At 62.0% G+C, this 18,603-nt stretch overlaps 2 protein-coding genes across 4 annotated transcripts; both read right to left on the reverse strand.

Annotated features, from left to right (window-relative positions):
- Positions 1-892: 892 nt before the first annotated feature.
- On the reverse strand, positions 893-4,185 carry LOC103821985 (GRAM domain-containing protein 2A-like). The gene is made up of 11 exons (XM_030232383.2): positions 4,091-4,185; positions 3,592-3,744; positions 3,420-3,495; positions 3,056-3,229; positions 2,864-2,962; positions 2,677-2,748; positions 2,546-2,599; positions 2,220-2,283; positions 1,845-2,009; positions 1,639-1,741; positions 893-1,439 (listed from the first exon to the last, which is right to left on the reverse strand). The coding sequence occupies exons 2-11, from the start codon at positions 3,696-3,698 to the stop codon at positions 1,328-1,330; spliced, it is 1,026 nt and encodes a 341-aa protein (XP_030088243.1). The 5' UTR covers positions 3,699-3,744; positions 4,091-4,185; the 3' UTR covers positions 893-1,327.
- A 4,182-nt stretch (positions 4,186-8,367) lies between these two features.
- Positions 8,368-18,353, reverse strand: MFSD12 (major facilitator superfamily domain containing 12). Of its 3 annotated transcripts, none has more exons than XM_050986076.1 (10): positions 18,017-18,353; positions 13,313-13,523; positions 12,383-12,506; positions 11,965-12,096; positions 11,676-11,768; positions 11,499-11,591; positions 10,621-10,791; positions 10,271-10,365; positions 9,468-9,598; positions 8,368-8,875 (listed from the first exon to the last, which is right to left on the reverse strand). In XM_050986076.1, the coding sequence occupies exons 1-10, from the start codon at positions 18,294-18,296 to the stop codon at positions 8,784-8,786; spliced, it is 1,422 nt and encodes a 473-aa protein (XP_050842033.1). In that variant the 5' UTR covers positions 18,297-18,353; the 3' UTR covers positions 8,368-8,783. The 3 variants fall into 3 exon arrangements, with proteins under 3 accessions (XP_050842033.1, XP_030087774.2, XP_050842034.1); XM_030231914.2 differs by having other exon boundaries at positions 11,965-12,162; XM_050986077.1 differs by lacking the exon at positions 18,017-18,353 and adding an exon at positions 14,561-15,246 and having other exon boundaries at positions 11,965-12,162.
- Between the last annotated feature and the right edge of the window lie 250 nt (positions 18,354-18,603).

An 18,603-nucleotide genomic window follows, 5' to 3' on the forward strand; every position in this document is an offset into this window, starting at 1 on the left:
GGAGAAGGGGTCCCTGACCTGGCACAGCCCCCCCTTGGTATGGGGCAGTTGCCAGGGTGTAGCTGCAGCGAGGCTGGGGGTGCATAGCCCCTCCGTCGTGCTATCCCCAGGGTGCAGATGGGACCCTCACGGGGGGGCACCCCCTCCCTGGGTACCTCTCCAGTGGAATACAGCTCTGTGCCCAGAGCCTTTTGCCTCGTTCCAGGCCTGCTGCTGGAAGACTCCCCCAGGCTGGGTGCTGTGGGGAGCGAGGATCCTTGACCTTGACATCTCCCACTGCTGCTGCGCCAGAGTGGAGCTGGGCTGTGGGTCTGAGGAAGGGATGGCCCCAGAAATGGCACAGAGAAAAGAGCTGTCTGTGCCTCAGTTTCCCCATCTTGATGCTTGGGGGAAGCGCCAGGGCCCCTTAACTGGCCTAGAAAGGGATTAAGCTCCAAGGCTTTGGGCTGGTGGATTGTTTTGTGTGGTGCAGGTTCTGAGGGACCCCCAGCTCTGCTCCCATCCCCAGTTTATGCTCAGAACCTTTGGGAACCCACTGTCCCCTGTGACCCTACACCTTCCTCTGGCAGCTGAGCCCTGTCCTAGGGAAGGAGCCGAGCAAGACCCAGGGCCTGGCCAGCTGCAGGGCCCTGGGGCTCCCTGGTGCCCCCCCACCACCCCCTTCCCCTCTGCCTCCCATTGTCACCAGCAGCCAGTGCCCTGGCGGGGTGCTCAGGGTCTTCTGCTGCTCCCTAGACCCCTGGGACATCAACATCTGGAGCTGCCTCCCCACACCAGTCAGAGTCAAAGCTCTGGGTCCTGCTGTGTTCTGGGAAGCAGGGGGTGCATGGGGGACTAGTTCATGCTCATCCTGTGGCATCTGGCCCAGCAAATAATAAGTACTAATATAACATAGATTTTTTTATTAATCTTTATTAATAGAATATTCTGTTCTCTGTGCCCCTGCCTTGCCTGGGGCTTGACTCCCTCTGCCTGCTCCCTCTGGGCAGGGAGGGCTGGCTGGGGTTGCTGCTGACTCCAGCCTGCCTTCCCTGCTCTCTGCCCTGCTGGGAGCTTCCTGGGTTTCTTCTGCTGCTGCTCAGGGTGGGCAAACAGGGAGACATGGAGCCTCTAAGCCTTCCCATGCATCATGGGGATTTGGAAGGCACTTGGTGATAGAGCCCCCTGCCGAGAGGCCAAGGGAGGGCTCAGAGCAGCCCCTGAACCCCCTGACCCACGGCTGGAGCTCTGGTGATGGTCCTCAGTGTCCTCATGTTCTCCTTGTACCTTGGGGAAGGCAGAGTGAGGAGGAGTCTCTGCTGGGGACAGAGCCCCCCACGTCCCCCATTCACTGTGGTGACAGGTTGAGGTGTGGCCCAGCCCCCGCGAAGGACAGCTGCTGCTCCAGCTCCGCGATGCGCAGGCCGATGTACCCCGAGGACAACAGCAAGGCCACCATGCTGGGGACAGGCCAACGTCAGCCAGGGAGCACAGGGTGGCCACATGGGTTAGGAGCAATTCCACGGTCAGGCCCCCGTGTGCTCGCCCTGGATGGGGGTCTGAGCGGAACTGCAGGAACGCCAGCCTGCCAGGGCCACCCTGGAGAGGCTGTGTCAGTAGGGACGGGACCGGGACTGGGACCAGGTCTAGGGAACTCACAGCAGCAGGTAGATGATGATGATGATGTTGAGAGAGCTCAGCTGGGGGTTTATCTGCGGCCAAAGTGCAGTGGCCCAGGCCCAGAGCACGGTGTGGGGTCTCCCTGCCAGAACAAGGCAGTGTTAGTGGCACTGAGAGTCCATGCTCGGCTCTGCCGGGGTGTAAACCCCCAGGATCATCCCCCCATCCCGAGCCCCCTGACCCACCCCAGTAGCCACGTTTCTCTGCTGAGGGCACCCATTTGCTGCTGCTGGGAACCAGCAGGGCCACCTCTCCATCCTTGTCCTCTGCCTGCCTTGATCTCGGGTTTGGCTCATCTGCAGGTGACCAGGAGACACTCGATGAATACCCCAGGGAGGGGTCTATGTGTCCTGGGGGCACACGGGGCCACAAAGTGCTGATCCTGCACTCCCTGGAGCTGTGGGGATGCTGGTCGAGGGGGCGAGGGCCGCGCAGTTCCCCCCCAGACCAGGCGTGTGTAGGGAGGAGCAGAGCCCAGAGCTGCCCGTGGGGCACGGCTGCAGGCAGGGACACGGGCAGGGCTGTGAGCAGCCGGGGAGGGCACCGGGGCCGCCACTCACCCAGGGATTCGGGGAGGCTGTTGGGCTCCGGGGTGCTCTGCTCCAGGGCTGACTGGCTGGAGATCTGGAAGAGGAGAAGCCCCAGTCACGATGTGTGTCCCCGAGGCACCTGCCCCACTGCCATGCGGACATGGGCAGGACCTGATGGGACTTGCGTCACCCACAAGAAGGGAGTGTCCCGGGGTCTACGCTGTCTCGGGTTGGGGCTTTTCGTGTTCCTCCCCACCACCATCCTCCCAACCACTGCACCCAGCCCACCCCATCCAGGAGGCTTGGACCACCCCTCCTCCTGTTGTACCCTCCCACCCTCCATTCCCTGGCATTACCTTCCCAAGGGTTTCCTCAGAGCTCACTGAGTCTCGAGGGCTCTGGCCGCTGTCCTGGACAAGGAGAGATTGAAAGGAGGTGCCCTGAAATGGATGGATGGAGCCCCCCTGCCCATCCAGTCCCCGCATACCTGCAGGTGTTTGCACACCGACCTCAGGAGCTGGTACGTGGCCTCTCGCTGGCGCAGCGACACAAAGAGGAACTGTCGGGGAGCGAGAAGGGGATTTGTGCCAGAGCTGCCCCCTCGGTCACGGCCCTGAGCCCGCGGGTACCGAGAAACTCCAGACAGCCCCAGGTGAGGCTACCCCCGCTCTCACCTTCTCCCCCTTGGCCGTGCGGATGCTGATTGCGTTGGGCACCAGCAGCGCCGTGTTGGTCTTTTTGAGGGCTGAGATGGAGGTGACAGGGACCACGGCCTGTGCCGGGGGGGACAGGCTGTGTCAGCGTGTTCCCGGCTGCCACCTGTGCCCCTGCCTGCGCCGCCGGCCGCACGTCCGCTCCAGCCCCACCTTGATGTCCTTGAGCAGGAGGTTGGAGTGGAAGCAGATGTGGCGGGAGGACACGTAGAGGCGGCCGTGGTAGGGCATTTCTCTCTGCCAGGCACATGAGAAGCAGCCCAGCAGCACGTCCTGCTCGGCGAGGTCCCCGAAGGCCCGGCGGTAGCCGCTGTCCTGCTTGCTCAGCTGCGGGAGGTCGGGGGGTCGGTACTGGCCCTGGCACCGCGGGCATCCTGCAGCCCCTTGCTCCATCACTACGTCTGCCACGGAACCGGGACGAGCCCTCCCTCGGTCCCCGCCCCAAGAGAGCGTCCCGCCGAGCCCATGGGGCTGGGGCCGGGGTCAAGCTCCTCAGCTCCGGTACCCCAAGACTCACCGAGGGGGATGGGGGTCCCTGCCTGCCCGTGGCCACTTGCTCTGTCTCCTTGCAGGAGGACTCATAAGTCCTGGATCTGGAAGGAGGCATCGGAGGGGGGGGTGACTCGAGGGACACAGGTGGGATGTGGGGCTGGGGTGCAGGAAGTGACCCCATGAGGGGCAGCACCCACCTGGTGAGCTTGGGCTGCTCCAGCTGGGCACTTCCCTTCTCCTCCACGCTCCGCCACTGCTTCTCCCCCAGCACCTCCCGCCTGCTGCGCCTCAGCTTCCCCGGCATGAGGGATGAGTAGGGAGAGGGGGCAGGTTGTGGGGACGGTCTAGTCCTGCAGCACGGCAGATCCCAGTCTCACCAACCTGTCACTCCACCAGGGAGAACACAGGGATACGGCTCAGGCCACGCCGGGATCGGGACAACGAGCTCACCCGGTCTCATGACCCCTGTGCCTGTCCCATGGTATCCTGTGCTGGCTGCGACCCCCGTGGGCAGCGGGGGCTGGGATGACTGGGAAGGGGTGACGGGGAAAGTGATCCCCGCACCGGGGCTGCCGGCGCGGGTCACAGCCGGTGCTGGGTGATGGCTGACGGATGCAGAGGGGACGGGAAGGCGGCTGCGGCCCCAGACCCACGCGCGGCCCCAGAACCCCGTCCCGGGCCGGCCCCGCGCGGTACCTGCTGAGGGGCACAGCCGGGGCCCCCGCCCCGTCGGAGCTGTCCCTCTCCCACTGCTTCCAGCGCCGTTCCTGCTTCGCTGCCACCTCCTCCTCTTCCTCCTCCTCCTCCCGAGGAAGGGCAGCGGGCGGGGCCGGGCGGCCGCGGCAGGTTCGCGGGGAGCGGCCGGGGCAGCCCCAGCCCGAGACCCCCCGGGGCTGCGCGGGGTGAGCCCCAGCCCGGCCCCCGGGCAATGCGGGACCAGCCAGCTGCCCCCAAACCACCTGCAAACGCACTCCACTTCCAGCAGTGCTGAGAACGAGCGCGGCACAACCCCAGTCCCGCGGCACGCTGCCATCCTGGGGCTTTCCACAGTGGGCACCCCGCAATCCATGGGCACCCCGCAGTGCCGGGACACCGCACGGCAGCGTCCGCCCGCTGCCCGCTCCCCTCCCTCCTGCCCTGGCCCCCAACGCCGGGCAGTGCTGGGGGCACGGCCGCCCCTCGCCCCGGGGGTCTCTGCCGTGGCACCCCCAGAGGGAGATGGGGAGGGGGCACGGCCGGGCGGGGGGCACTAGGCAGAGCCGGGACCGCGCCCCCGCCGCGGGCCCTGGGCAGGGGCGAAGGCCACGGAGCCGGCCCGGCTCGGCCCCTGCTCTCTGGACCGGGGCTGATAAGGCCCTTCCCGCGGCGGGGAAACGCCATAAAGCAGGGCCGGCCCGAGGGGGGACACGGCGCGGCCCGAGGGGGCTGCATTCCGCACGGCCGGGCTCCCGCCCCACCCGCCTGGATCCCGTTGCATTTCCCCACACCGGGCACCGTCCCTGCCCGTGGCCACACCCTGTCACACCCCCAGCCCCTGCAGCCCCCTCACCCCGTACACGTGTCCTGTGTGCACACACGACCCCGCAGCAGCCCCCACGGCAGGGGCTCTGTGCCAGCCCAGCCGGGGGGACACACGGAGCTGAGTGTGCAGGAACTGGGCACGGACGGGGGGCTGGGAGAGCCCCTGCCATGGAGCCAGGCTGGGAGAGCTGGGGGTGTTCACCTGGACAAGAGAAGGATCCAGGGAGAGCTCAGAGCCCCTGGCAGGGCCTGAAGGGGCTCCAGGAGAGCTGGAGAGGGACTGGGGACAAGGCCTCAGGGGACTGGGGACAAAGCCATTCCCCCAGGGAATGGCTCCCACTGCCAGAGGGCAGGGCTGGATGGGATCTTGGGCAGGAATTATTCCCTGGGAGGGTGGGCAGGCCCTGGCACAGGGTGCCCAGAGCAGCTGGGGCTGCCCCTGGATCCCTGGCAGTGCCCAAGGTCAGGCTGGACACTGGAGCAGCCTGGGACAGTGGGAGGTGTCCCTGCCATGGCAGGGGTGGCACTGGATGGGCTATGAGGTCCCTCCCAGCCCAAACCTTCCCAGGGGTTATGGAATAACGCCGGCACCTTCCCGCACACACCTGGTGTGCACACAGCACGGCCCTGCACACGTGGAGGCCACACACACACACACACAGAGCTTCACGTGTCAGCTATGGACACACGCGTGTTCACACACACAGGGACACGCAGGGCACACACACAGAGCACACACGTGAGGTCAAACACACACACACAGTGTCACACTGTCACACACTGACACACACACAGTCGCACTGTCCCACACACAAAAACACACACAGAGTGTCACACTGTCACACACTCAAACACACAGTATCACACTGTCACACACTCAAACACACAGTCACATACACACACAGTGTCACACTGTCACACACACACAGTGTCACACTGTCACACGCACACACACACACGCACACACACACAGTGTCACACTGTCACACGCACACACACATAGTATCACACTGTCACACACACGCACAGTGTCACACTGTCACACGCACACACACACACAGTATCACACTGTCACACACACACAGAGTCACACTGTCACACGCACACACACAGTATCACACTGTCACACACACAGTGTCACACTGTCACATGCACACACACACACACAGTATCACACTGTCACACACACACACACAGTGTCACACTGTCACACGCGCACACACAGTGTCACACACACACACACAGTGTCACACTGTCACACGCACACACACACACGCACACACACAGAGTATCACACTCTCACACACTCACACACAGTGTCGCACACACACACAGTGTCACACTGTCACACACACACAGAGTGTCACAGTGTCACACGCACACAGTGTCACACACACACAGTATCACACTGTCACACACAGTGTCACACACACACAGTGTTACACTGTCACACGCACACAGTATCACACACACACAGTATCACACTGTCACACACACACAGTGTCACACACACACACAGTCACACTGTCACGCGCACACACACGCACACACACAGTGTTACACTGTCACACGCACACACAGAGTGTCACGCACACACACAGTATCACACTGTCACACACTCACACACAGTGTCACACACACAGTGTCACACGCACACACACACACAGTATCACACTCTCACACACTGACACACAGTGTCACACACAGTGTCACACGCACACACACACACACAGTATCACACTCTCACACACTCACACACAGTGTCACACACACAGTGTCACACTGTCACGCACACACACACACAGTATCACACTGTCACACACTCACACAGTGTCACACACACAGTGTCACACACACACAGTGTCACACACACACACACTGTCACACGCACACACACACAGTATCACACTGTCACACACTCACACACAGTGTCACACACACACACAGTGTCACACGCACACACACACACACACAGAGTATCACACTCTCACACACTCACACACAGTGACACACACACACAGTGTCACACTGTCACACACGCAAACACACAGTCACACACACACACAGAGTGTCACACTGTCACACACACACAGTGTCACACTGTCACGCACACACACACGCACAGTATCACACTGTCACACACTCACACACAGTGTCACACACACAGTGTCACATGCACACACACACACACAGTATCACACTGTCACACACTCACACACAGTGTCACACTGTCACACACTCACCCACAGTGTCACACTGTCACACACTCAAACACAGTCACACACACAGTGTCACACTGTCACACACACACAGTGTGACACGCACACACACACACAGTATCACATTCACACACTCACACACAGTGTCACACACAATGTCACATGCACACACAAACACACAGTATCACACTCTCACACACTCACACACAGTGTCACATACACACAGTGTCACACGCACACACAGTGTCACACGCACACACAGACACAGAGTATCACACTGTCACACACTCACACACAGTGTCACACACACACAGTGTCACACACACACACACACACACACAGAGTATCACACTCTCACACACTCACACACAGTGTCACACACACACACACAGTATCACACTGTCACACACACAGTGTCACACACAGTGTCACACTGTCACACACACACACACACACACACACACACACACAGTATCACACTGTCACACACACAGTGTCACACACACACAGTGTCTCACACACACACACACACACACACACACACACACACACACACACACACACACACACACACACAGTATCACACTGTCACACACACAGTGTCACACACACACAGTGTCTCTCACACACACACACACAGTATCCCACTGTCACACACACAGTGTCACACACACACACTCACACACACACACACACACACACACACACAGTATCACACTGTCACACACACAGTATCACACTGTCACACACACAGTGTCACACACACACAGTGTCTCACACACACACACACACACACAGTATCACACTGTCACACACACAGTGTCACACACACACAGTGTCTCACACACACACACACACACACACACACACACACAGTATCACACTGTCACACACACAGTATCACACTGTCACACACACACACACACCCTCCCTCCTCAGTCCCCGCCCCCTCCCAGCACGGGCCGCCGCCATTGGCTGTCCCGTCTCCGGGGCGGAGTCCCGTGCACGGACCAATCCCTTGTCCCCGTCGCTGCACGCCCTCTGGTCCGCGCGGGGCCGCCATGGCCGCTGAGGGGCCGTCCCTACCTTCCCCACCCTCGGCGTTCAGGCCGCCCCTCTGCCCGGTCTGGGCGGGAGCAGCGCGGGGCACCCTCGAGCCTCCCCAAACCCGCTCCAAGCCCTGTTGTGGGTCCCGCAGCCCCTGCCCCCATCCCAAGGCCATTAGCGCTGCGGTTGTTTTTTTTCTCGCCTTTTTTTCCTCCTTTATAAAGTGCCATTTGTATATATTGACCTTACAAAAGCAGGTTAAAATCTCGGGCCGAGCGCTCCCCTCTTCTGGGGCCGCCCCGGCCTGGCCTAGGCCCTTCTAGTGTTCATTGTGCAGGTGAGAGGTGACAAGTGACCCTGCACCGGTGACACCGTACTGGCGACAGCCTTCATGGGACACCAGAGTCCAGGATGGGGACATGAGGTCAGGGTGGGAGTACAAGTCCAGTGCAAGGAGATGGGGTGGGATCACCCCCTCCCCAGAGCCCAGTAGCCCCCAGTGCAGAGGACCCTCCAGACTCAGAGTGCGGCACCATGGTGGCCCAGGACGTGGTGGCCAGGACACAGCCCTGAAGACACGGTGGCCAAGGACACAGCCCCATTCAGTTGACGGTGCTCTGGCTCTCCCCCTCAGTGCTCCCAGTGCCACTTTCAGGGGTCCTTGCGCTGCTCAGCCCCTGCAAGCCAACAGCACCTGGAGGAAGAGGAGGAAGGGACAGGTCAGGAGAGATGGTAGCGTGTTGGTGACCCTCACATGCTGGCCTGGCCCTCCTGCACTCTTCTGCTAGCACCACGGGTCTGACTCAGCAGGGCCCCAAGCAGCACATGGGGTCTGTCCTGTTCCCCCACCCCACAGCGAGGCCCTGGCACCCCGAGAGGCAGAACAGGCACTAAGCAGCAGTGTTGGCTCCCCAGCCTGGCAAAGGGCACCTCACCATCCTCCACATTTGCTGCCACACCCTGACACTCCTTGGAGCCCCAGGGCCAGCATGGCCATAACCGAGCCAGGGGGGTGCTGCCCCCCAGAAGGGCCCAGCAAGCAAACACAGTCCCTCTCTGGGGGCAGCAGGGAAGTGAGACAATGGCCCTGCCCTGTGTACTACTATGAGGGGCTGCCCTGCAAGCACGGCCACAAGCCAGCCCAGTAACAACAGTGCTCCCACCACTGCCCCACTGGGGCCCTCTGCAAAGACACTGTGGATTTAGCCCAGGCTGGCACTGACCACAGGACTCCCAGTGCCCTCAGCCCCACACTGCACTGCCCCCAAGCCCCCAGCCCTACTCACGGCAGCGGATCCGGATGGGCCACACCATGATGGAGCAGAGGGTGGTGACAGCGGCGACAGCGATGCCACCAGTGACCAGCACCATCACCCAGCGGTAGAAGTCAACACAGGCAGGGCAGCACAGCTCGGTCCTGTGAGGACAGGCAGGAATGTGGTTGGAGGCTGGGACTGGGGTCCCAGGCTACGGGCAATGGTCCCATGTCCTCACATCAGAGTCAGGACAGGTTTGCACTGAGGTGCAAGGGAAAGGCCAAGAGCAAGGATATCCCCAGAGTATGGCTTGAGCCCTCCAAGGCCAGGAGAGAAGGTGAAGAAGGGTTTAAGACAAATCAGAGCTGGTCAGGAGAAGGCTCCAGGGAGCCCTCAGAGCGCCTTTCAGTGCCTAAATGAGCTCCAGGAGAGCTAGAGAGGTACTTGCGACAAGGGATGGGGGGAAAGGACAAGGGGGAATGGCTTCTCACTACCACAGGGCAGGGTTAGATGGGATATTGGGAAGGGATTCATCCCTTTGAGGGTGAGGAGGTCCTGGCACAGGGTGCCCAGAGCAGCTGTGGCTGCCCCTGGATTCCTGGAAGTGTTCCAGTTCAGGTTGGACAGGGCTTGGAGCAACCTGATGTAGTGGAAGGTGTCCCTGCCCATGGCAGGGGGTGGAAGGAGATGAGCTTTAAGGTTCCTTCTAACCCAAACCATTCTGGGATTCTACAAACCCAAGCTGGTTCCCTCCCATGTCTCTTGCTCCAACCCTGGAATGTTTCCTCATGGCCCCCGGGCAATGGGGGTCCCAGCTCTGCAGAGACACTTACGGGCAGGGGTGCAAGTTCTGGATCACCATCACAGCCAGGCCATTGGCCATCTTGTCCGTGAAGCTCATGGCACCGTAGACAAACGCGCTGCTGTGCTGCGGGAGGAGAGGGAACCGTGCTGTGCGGCACTGGGCATGCAGCCCTGTGTGCCCTCTCATGGGCAGAGCCCTCACTGCAACAGAGCAGCAGAGCACGGGGTACAGCACTCACGGGGCACAGCATACGGGGGCCCAGCAGAGCCCCCTCCCAGTGTCTCCATCCCCTGACCCTGACCAGTGCCCACTCCAGACTGTTGGTGCTGTGCCTGCTGTGACCTCCCCCCTCCATCCCAGCAGGAGCAGCAGCCATACCGTGTTGGTGCCGATGAGATCTGCAGTCATAGACAGTGAGGTGACCAGGATGGTGGCTGAGCCGGCCCCGAGCAGCACTGCCAGCCCGTAGATCTCATCTCCTATTGGCCTGGCCAGGGCCACCCAGGAGGCAAAGGCCAGGACCACCAGGATGCCCACAAAGTAAGTCAGCTGTGATGGGGACAGGCAGAGGGAGAAGGGAGAGTTCAGACATCAGCTGGCACTTGGTGAGGGAGGAGAAAGCAGGGAAAGCATGAGGCCATCATTGCCCAGGACCCATGAGGGACAGCCCTGGCTCTGTCCCAGCTGTATTTAAACAAGGAGACCCCAAAAGCAGGTCCTTGCTGTGCTCCAGGCTGTTCTGCAGCCCAAAGGTTGAGCCCCAGGCAGAGTTGTGGGAATATGTCTGTGAGGGAGAGGGACACTCCACTGGCACCCAACAGCACCGAGGGGACACACTGGGGGAACAGGTTCCTCCTGCTGGCATTGCAGACGGTGTGCCCACCCTGGCCAGTGTAACCAGACCTCCCCTCTGCCCCTGATGGGCACCACAGGGCTCTGCAGCCCAGTCAGGCCTGCATGGACATGGCAACTCTGGGCCAGCATTGCCTTCCCCATCCTGAGGGATGTACAAGACAGGCCCCTGCCACCATCCCTGCCCACCACCCCCAGTCCCAGTAAGACACAGATCCCCATCCCTGCCCACTACTCCCAGTCCCAGCAGGACCCATGCTGCAGTGGGTAGTTGCTGGCAGAAGGTCCATGAGGGGTCCCTGCTCTCCAGCTCAGGTGTGCCAGGAGCTTTGCTCACAGCCAGGATTTGGCCCCTGGTCCTATCCTGGGGTCAAACTCCAGCCTCTCCAGCACCCTGGACTCACATTCCGACCAATCCACTTGTTCACAGGCTTCATGAGGAATGAGGAGAGGAACCCACTGACGTACATCACTAGGGGAATTGTGGCAATGTAATTCTGCAAGGGACAAGGACAGGGAGATGAGTCCCAGGCCACATCAGGACACCTTCCCACATGGCCCTGGACCTGCCCTGCACCCACCTTGGAGAGCAGCAGCGAGTTGGTCAGGTACATGGCGATGTAGGTCTGGGACAGGTTGACGATGAGGCGGGTGGCCATGTAGAGCACTGCAACCTGGGAGGGGACAGGGCCAGGGCATCACAGCTCAGCCTGTGGGATGGACCTGCCCTGCCCAGCTGTCAAAGCACAGCTGCCCAGCTGGAAGGGGGTGGCTGGGTGCCCAGAACAGCTCCTCTCTCCATCCCCACCCGCACCTGGGCAAGCCCCACTGGCAGCCAGCCCAGGCCAGGGGAGTCCTACCCAGCCATACCTGGTAGAAGGAGGGCTCCAGCAGCCAGTCCTTCCAGAGCAGCAGCGGGCGTGGGGGGCCCGGGGGCTCCTTGTGCAACAGCAGGGTGCTCTCCTCTGGCTCGGGCAGCACCCCCAGTAGGTTCGTTTTCTCCTTGGTGCCCAGGTGGAAGATAAGGGTGAAGACGGCCCCCAGCCCCACCACGATGAGGGCCAAGTTCTGGTGAGGCAGTGGGGGAGAGCACAGCAGTGGGGGCAGCCCACCATCAGCCCCTCAGCAGTCTGGTGGGTAAGGAGGGGTGCCCAAACCCCACGGAGGGCTCAGTGTGGCTCTGGCCCAGTTGGTGAGGTTTTAGGGCACTGCCCCCTGACTCCCTCCAGTACCTCCCCAGCTGAGCCATGGGAAGAAGGAACCCCAGGGACTGTGCCTTGCCACTCACCCGAAACACAGGGATGTCCTGTGGGCCCAGGTGCTCCATGTGGTCAGGCTGGTCTGTCTGGAAGTTCAGCAGGAGCCAGGTCAGGCCATACACGGTGATGTTTGCCATGACAGTGAAGGCATACCTGAGCAGAAGGAAACCTTGGGGCAATGCAGAGGGACAAGTATGGGGACAGCACAGCAGGACACCTCTGCCCAAGACTGCCCTCCAAGCCAGATGTGCTACAGCCTCTGCACCCCAGTGTCATGGCTGAGGTGACACCTCTGAGGGCACAAGGCACCTGGCCAGGCCTCAGCCTTACGGCTGCAACTCCCAGTGTGCCCAGTCCAAGCCTCGGGACATGACTGGGCGGAAACCAAGATCCCTTCAGGTCAGTCTGTTCCCCCTCCAGGCACAGCTCACCTCTGCTTCAAGGATGCCAGCAGCTGCCTGACCCAGTACCCTCAGAGTGGGACCACTTGGACCCCCAGTTACCCCACATCCTCTCTGCTCACCCTGCTCCACGGAATAAACATCCCATCCCACATCCTGGTCCTGACAGGGATGAGCCAAGTGCACTGCCCACCTGGCCCTGGAGACATCTTACCTCCAGAACAGTACCCAGAGCCATGTCCAGCTCTTCTTGAGGGCATCTGGGAGGCAGTCCCTCCCCTAAATGCCACCATCCATTCCCAAAGGAGAAGTGTCCCCAGCTCAGGGAAGTGTCCCATGGGTTGTGTCACTGACACCCCTGGCAAGTAGCTTTGGGCTACCAACCCAGGACCAGAGTCCTTTGGCACATCCCACAGCACACCCACATGGCCCAGTCCTTGTCCTGCCATGCTGGGGTGTCTGGTGTGCCACAGCACCCAGGGATCTCCTGTCACACAGTGATGGCACACAGAGCAGCTCCCCCAGGCCCAGGTGACCTCCAGGTGTGGCTGTGCTCACCTGAAGGCCGTAAGCTCCACCTTCCCATGGTCACTGCTCACCAGCTCGGGGATGAGGGCCAGGTGGGACACCTGTGTGGCTGCCCAGCCAAACTGGAAGATGACAATGAAGGGGAGGTAGTAGATGAAGGCTGCCCACTGTGGAGTGCTCTCCCTGCAGGCCAGGCAGGGGCTGAAGACAAAGGGAAAGGACACAAGGACACAGGTGGTGCCTGCGGAGAGAGTGGAGCAGTGAGAGGCTGCACACCTGGCTGGGACTCCGATGTGACACACACAGCCCTCTCCAGGACAGGATCTACCCCGTAGCTGGGGAGGGAGGTGGGCTCCTTCCCCAGCCAGATGGGACATGTGGAGCTCCACACACCTCCTCAGCCTGTCCTGCACAGGGAATGTCCCTCCCTCTGGCACCCAGCACAGACAGACACCCCCAGTCAAGGTCCCCTCAAGACACCATGACAGACCCTCAGTGTCACACCCACAGGCAGCAGGAGGTTCTCGCTGTCCCCAGGTGCAGATATCCAGTCAGATAACCCCTCCCTGTTGCCTGCCCGTGGTGATATGGCACCTCTAGACTGGGAGGGCTCTGGCTGTCCCAGGGGCACTGGCACCTTGTCTGTCTCCACATCCCTCTCCCATGGGGCTGGCAGTGGGGCTGGCAGAGAAAGCCATGCTTCCACCATGCTCAGACATCACCCACAGCGTGACAGAGTGACACAGAGCCACGGGGGCTCCAGGAAGGGCCCACTGAGTCAGGGACACCAGAGCCAGGCTCCTCCCTCTGCTGTACAGAACAGGGACACAGCCTGGGGACACTGCATGGGGCACACAGGCCAGCCTGGCCTCTCCCTCTCCCTTCCCAAAGTTACAGAGTCTGCCAAGCGGCTCCACAGACCCCCAGGCCCCGACACAGAGCCTGGTGCCCTGTCCCTCATGTCCCCCTGTACTGTCCTACATGTCCCCAGCTTCACCGTGTGCTGATGAAGAGCTGTTCCCACAGCTGAGGGAAGCCTGCTTTGCCCGGTTCCCAAGGTACCCTCTCTACTGTGCAAGAACCTCTCTTCCTCATGAGTGATTCCTCTTCCTCCCACTCATGAAGGGCATTTCCTCCTTCTCCTCCTCCTCCTTGCTCCTACACAGCACAGCCATGCAGGCCAGGGCAAAGCCAAGGGGAAAGCCAAGGGTAGCAGTGACAATCCCAGCCCAGCCCCCTCCATCACACCAAGGGTGCTGGATGCCCACACTGACTCACACTGCTCAGCTTTGGTGCTCCAGGACCTCTGAAGGACAGGGGACTCAGACACATGTGGTGCCTGTGCCCCAGACAAGCCACAGGCATGGGAAGGTCCATGAAGGCTCCAACCAGCCCAGATCCTCTCTGTTCCCTGGGTTTTAACTGGGCCTAGATGAGGGGTGAGGGTCCCAGGCCCCACAGGGTCAGGTTCTGCAACCCTGTTCGGCTGTGAGGGCTGCCGGGGGAGTGCTGGGGCAGGAGCTGTGGGACCTGGCTGCTGCAGCCTCCAGGGCTGCTCCTGTGCCCACCCATGAGCCATCGCCACCTGCACAACCACAGGAGTGTCACCTCCTGCTCATGGCCCCCTGGGTCAGGCAGTGTCCACCACCAGGGTCACCCCACTGGCCACCTCATGGAGCTGTGCCCATCTGGCACAGGGCTGCACTCCAACAGCCATGTACCCCAAGTGCCCACGAGTGGCTGCACTGAGTCAGAGGGGTCCTGGGGACCCCCTGCTCTCCCAAGCGGGGCCATGGGAGCCCACCCAAGACCATTCTGCCACGCCTGCCCTGGGCAGGCAAAGGCCCGGCTTCTCATCTCGGGCCTCGCGGGGCAGATCACGCGAACGCCGGGCTGCGCGCACAGGCGCCTGGGGCAGGGATTTTGGGACAGCGCTGCCGGACAGGCTGAGGCAGGCAGCAAAGAGACGCTCACCCTTTCTCCCCACCGCGTCAGGAAGCCGGAGCAGAAAAGAGCTGGCGAGAAGGCAGGGACACCCCGAGCGCCTGTGGGAACAGCCGAGGCCGCGGCCGCGGTGGGAAGATGCCACGATAGCAACTCGTGGTGTCTCCCCCGCCCCGGGGCTGCGGTTTCACAAGGTTTCCTCTGATCTGAGCACGGGTTTGCCACCGGACGAGACACCCCGCTCCCACACAGCACCCCTGGCTGCAGCGTGATCGAAGGAACCGAGTGGCCCCGGCACAGCCGGATCCGGTGGGTTTGCCACCACCGCTGGTCACTCTGTGGTCAGCCAGAGTGGGCGCCGGGGAAGCCCCCGCCTGGGGAATAACCCACGCTGCAGCATGGAAAACAGCCTGCGTCCGTGCTCCAGCCTGCCCCGGGCTGTGCTCTGCTCCCTGCAGGGCCCGAGTTCGCATTTCCCCTCCGCGGTCGCCGGGCAGCACCCGGCTGGAGCAGCGGGAGGAAACAGCTCCGGCCACTTCCCTGAATCCAGGGCGCTGACGCTGGGGCATAGGTGAAGCTGTCCCTCCAGCACTCTCCCTGACTCACCAAGCCAAGCTCCGGCGAGGTCAGACGCCTTATCAGGCTGCCGTTGGGTTGCACAAAGCATTGGTCGAGATAAATTTGGGATCAAGATAAGAGGACCCACACTGCAACCAACCGTCCTCCCTGCCCGCGGGTCTGCCCTGGGCGAGGCAGGTCGTTACCGAGAGTTGTTATCAGCGGCCATTTCTTCCACCAACTGCCGCGACCCCAGTGCCAGCTAAGCAGGATGTGCCGGCCCCTGCACCAGCCACAGCACCAAGGAACCCTCTTCAGGCCATGCTGTCCCCTCAGAGAGGGACCATAGATCCCTCTCCTACCCACACTGCTCTCCACATCACACTGTCCCCTCAGAGAAGGACCAAGGACCCATCTCTTCACCACAGTGGCCCCTCAGAGAGGCACCTCGGCAGATGTGTCCCCATAAGCAACTCCGTTGCATTTTTTGACCCAGAGCAGAATGCAAGACAAACCTGTCAATAATTCCTGTGAGCCAGAGCCTCCTGTTCATCCCATGGCTGTAGCCCACTGCTGGCCCCCAGGGTGCACAGCTGAGGGCCCCACGCCACAGGGCCCACCCTGGGACACTGAGAGCTGCTCAGGAAGCACCTGGCCTTTTGGGAAAGCCCAAATTTTACTGATGGTCTTGGTTTTGCTGCAGCTCCGAGGTCTGAGCACGTGGCTCTCACCCCTGCTTGCTGCCACCCACACACACAAAGCCTGGGGAGCTCCCCGGGGTCGGACAGGGATGCCACGGTGCCCCGTCCCCATCCAAGCTCAGCATTCCACTGTCCTCTACACATGGAGCAGCTCTGTCCCCACCTCGCTGCTGCAGGGTATTCCAGAAAGGTATCTCCCAGGCTATCCCCTCCTCACATGGCACCCCAGTCCCATCTCTTGTCACCCAGGGCATTGCCAACACACCAGAGCCCCTTCACCTTCCACAGGGCAGCCCTCCCTTCCATGGAGGAGATGCTCCCTTCCACCCCAGGGCACACAGTTCTGCTCACCCCTGGGGCTGGCCCTGTCCAGCTGGGGGGACCCTGTCCCCACCTCACTGCCACATGACCGTCCCCCTCCCCACAAAGGCTCCCGCATCTTCAGGGAGACCTCCATGCCACAAGGCACCCCAGTTCTTCCCCACTCCAGGGAACACCCAAGGCTGATCCCCCAACCCAGAAAGGCACCCTTGGGCTTGCTCCCCCTCTTCCAGGGCACTCCAGAAAGGTATCTTGGGGCTGATCCTGTACTCCAGAGAGGCTCCTCCATGTCCCCACAGGGTCCCCCAGCAGAGTGTCCCCCACCCGTGGCCCCCCAGCAGAGCTGCTTGGGGCCAACCCCCCCACCCAGCATCCCCCACTGCCCCCCACCCTGAGCATCCTAGAAAGGTTCTCCTGGGTTGCCCCACTCAGGGCACCTCAGAAAGGCTCCTTGGAGCCATCCTTCTCCTTTCCAGGCACCCCAGGAGGGTCTCCCACCCCCGGCATCCCAGAAAAGCTCTCCCAGGGTCACCCGTTCTCACATGTCACCTTGGATAGGCACCCTCGGTCACTCCCTCAGGACACCCCAGAAAGGCCCCCCTAGAGCCATCCTCTCCACTTAGAGCACCCCAGAAAGGCTTCTCCAGGTGACCCTCAGCCCAGAGCACCCAGAAGGTTCTCTCTCCCTCACAGCCATACTTCTCCCCTCCCCTAAGCAAAGCCCCTCGGGGTTACCCATCTCTTATCTTTGGCACCCCAGCAGTGTGTTCAAGGCACTCCAGAAAGGCTCCCCATGGCCACTCATTTCCATCTGGGCCACTGCAGAAAAGCTACTCTGGGCAACCCATTTTCACCGGAGACACCTTGGATAGGTACCCTTGGGCCACGCCAAGGTTCCTCTGTGTGGAACCAAGGTTCAACAAGAACAACAAAGTAGGGTCCCTCGGGGCCACCCCTCTTCACTTAGAGCATCCCAGAAATGCTCTGCTGGTTGTTCTGCAACACCTAGACACGGAAAGCTCCGCGGGGTCATCCATCCCTCTCTGCTTACGGCATCCCATTAAAGTCCCCCCGTGGATGTCGCGCACTCAGGACACCCCAGAAAGGCTCTCCCGGGGTCAGCCCTCTCCCCCCAGCTCCCCCCATCAGAGCTCCCGGTCGCCGCACCCCCCGCCCAGGTGTCTCCGGTCCCTCCGGTCCCCGCACCCACCGGCCAGGTGCCAGCCCTTCCTGCGCCCGCAGCGGCCGCAGCCGTGGGCCCGGTCGGCCTCGAAGCCGAGCAGGGGCGTGCAGAGCCCGTCGGCCGCCTGGCCCGCCAGCAGCAGCCCTCCGGCCGCGGCGTGCCCGTAGCCGAGCACGGCGTGCAGGAAGGGCAGCAGGTAGGTGAACCAGAGCGCCGAGCACGCGTCGTTCAGGAAGTGCCCGCACGCGAAGCTGAGCCGCGCCCGCAGCGGCAGCGCCGGGCCCGCGGACTGCGGGGGCTCCGCCATGGCCCGGCCTGAGCCCGCGGGGACAGCGGCGGGACGGGCCCGGCGGGAGGCACCGCCAGGGAATGGGAGGGGACGGGGAGGGACACGGAGCGAGGAGGGAGGAGATGGCATGGAGAGGGAGGGACCGGCCGGCGCCGCTGATCCCCCGCATCCCCCCGGGAGCCGTCCTGGGCGGGGAGAGCGGGGGGCGGCCCAGGCGGGGGGGGCGGGACGGGGGAGCGCCCAGATACGCCAATGCTGTCCCCACAGCGATCCACCGATCCGAGCGCCCAGTTACACCAGTGCTGTCTCCACTCCAATCCCACGG

This window comes from Serinus canaria, chromosome 28 (assembly GCF_022539315.1).
Source record: "Serinus canaria isolate serCan28SL12 chromosome 28, serCan2020, whole genome shotgun sequence".
NCBI classification, from domain to species: Eukaryota; Metazoa; Chordata; class Aves; order Passeriformes; family Fringillidae; genus Serinus; species Serinus canaria.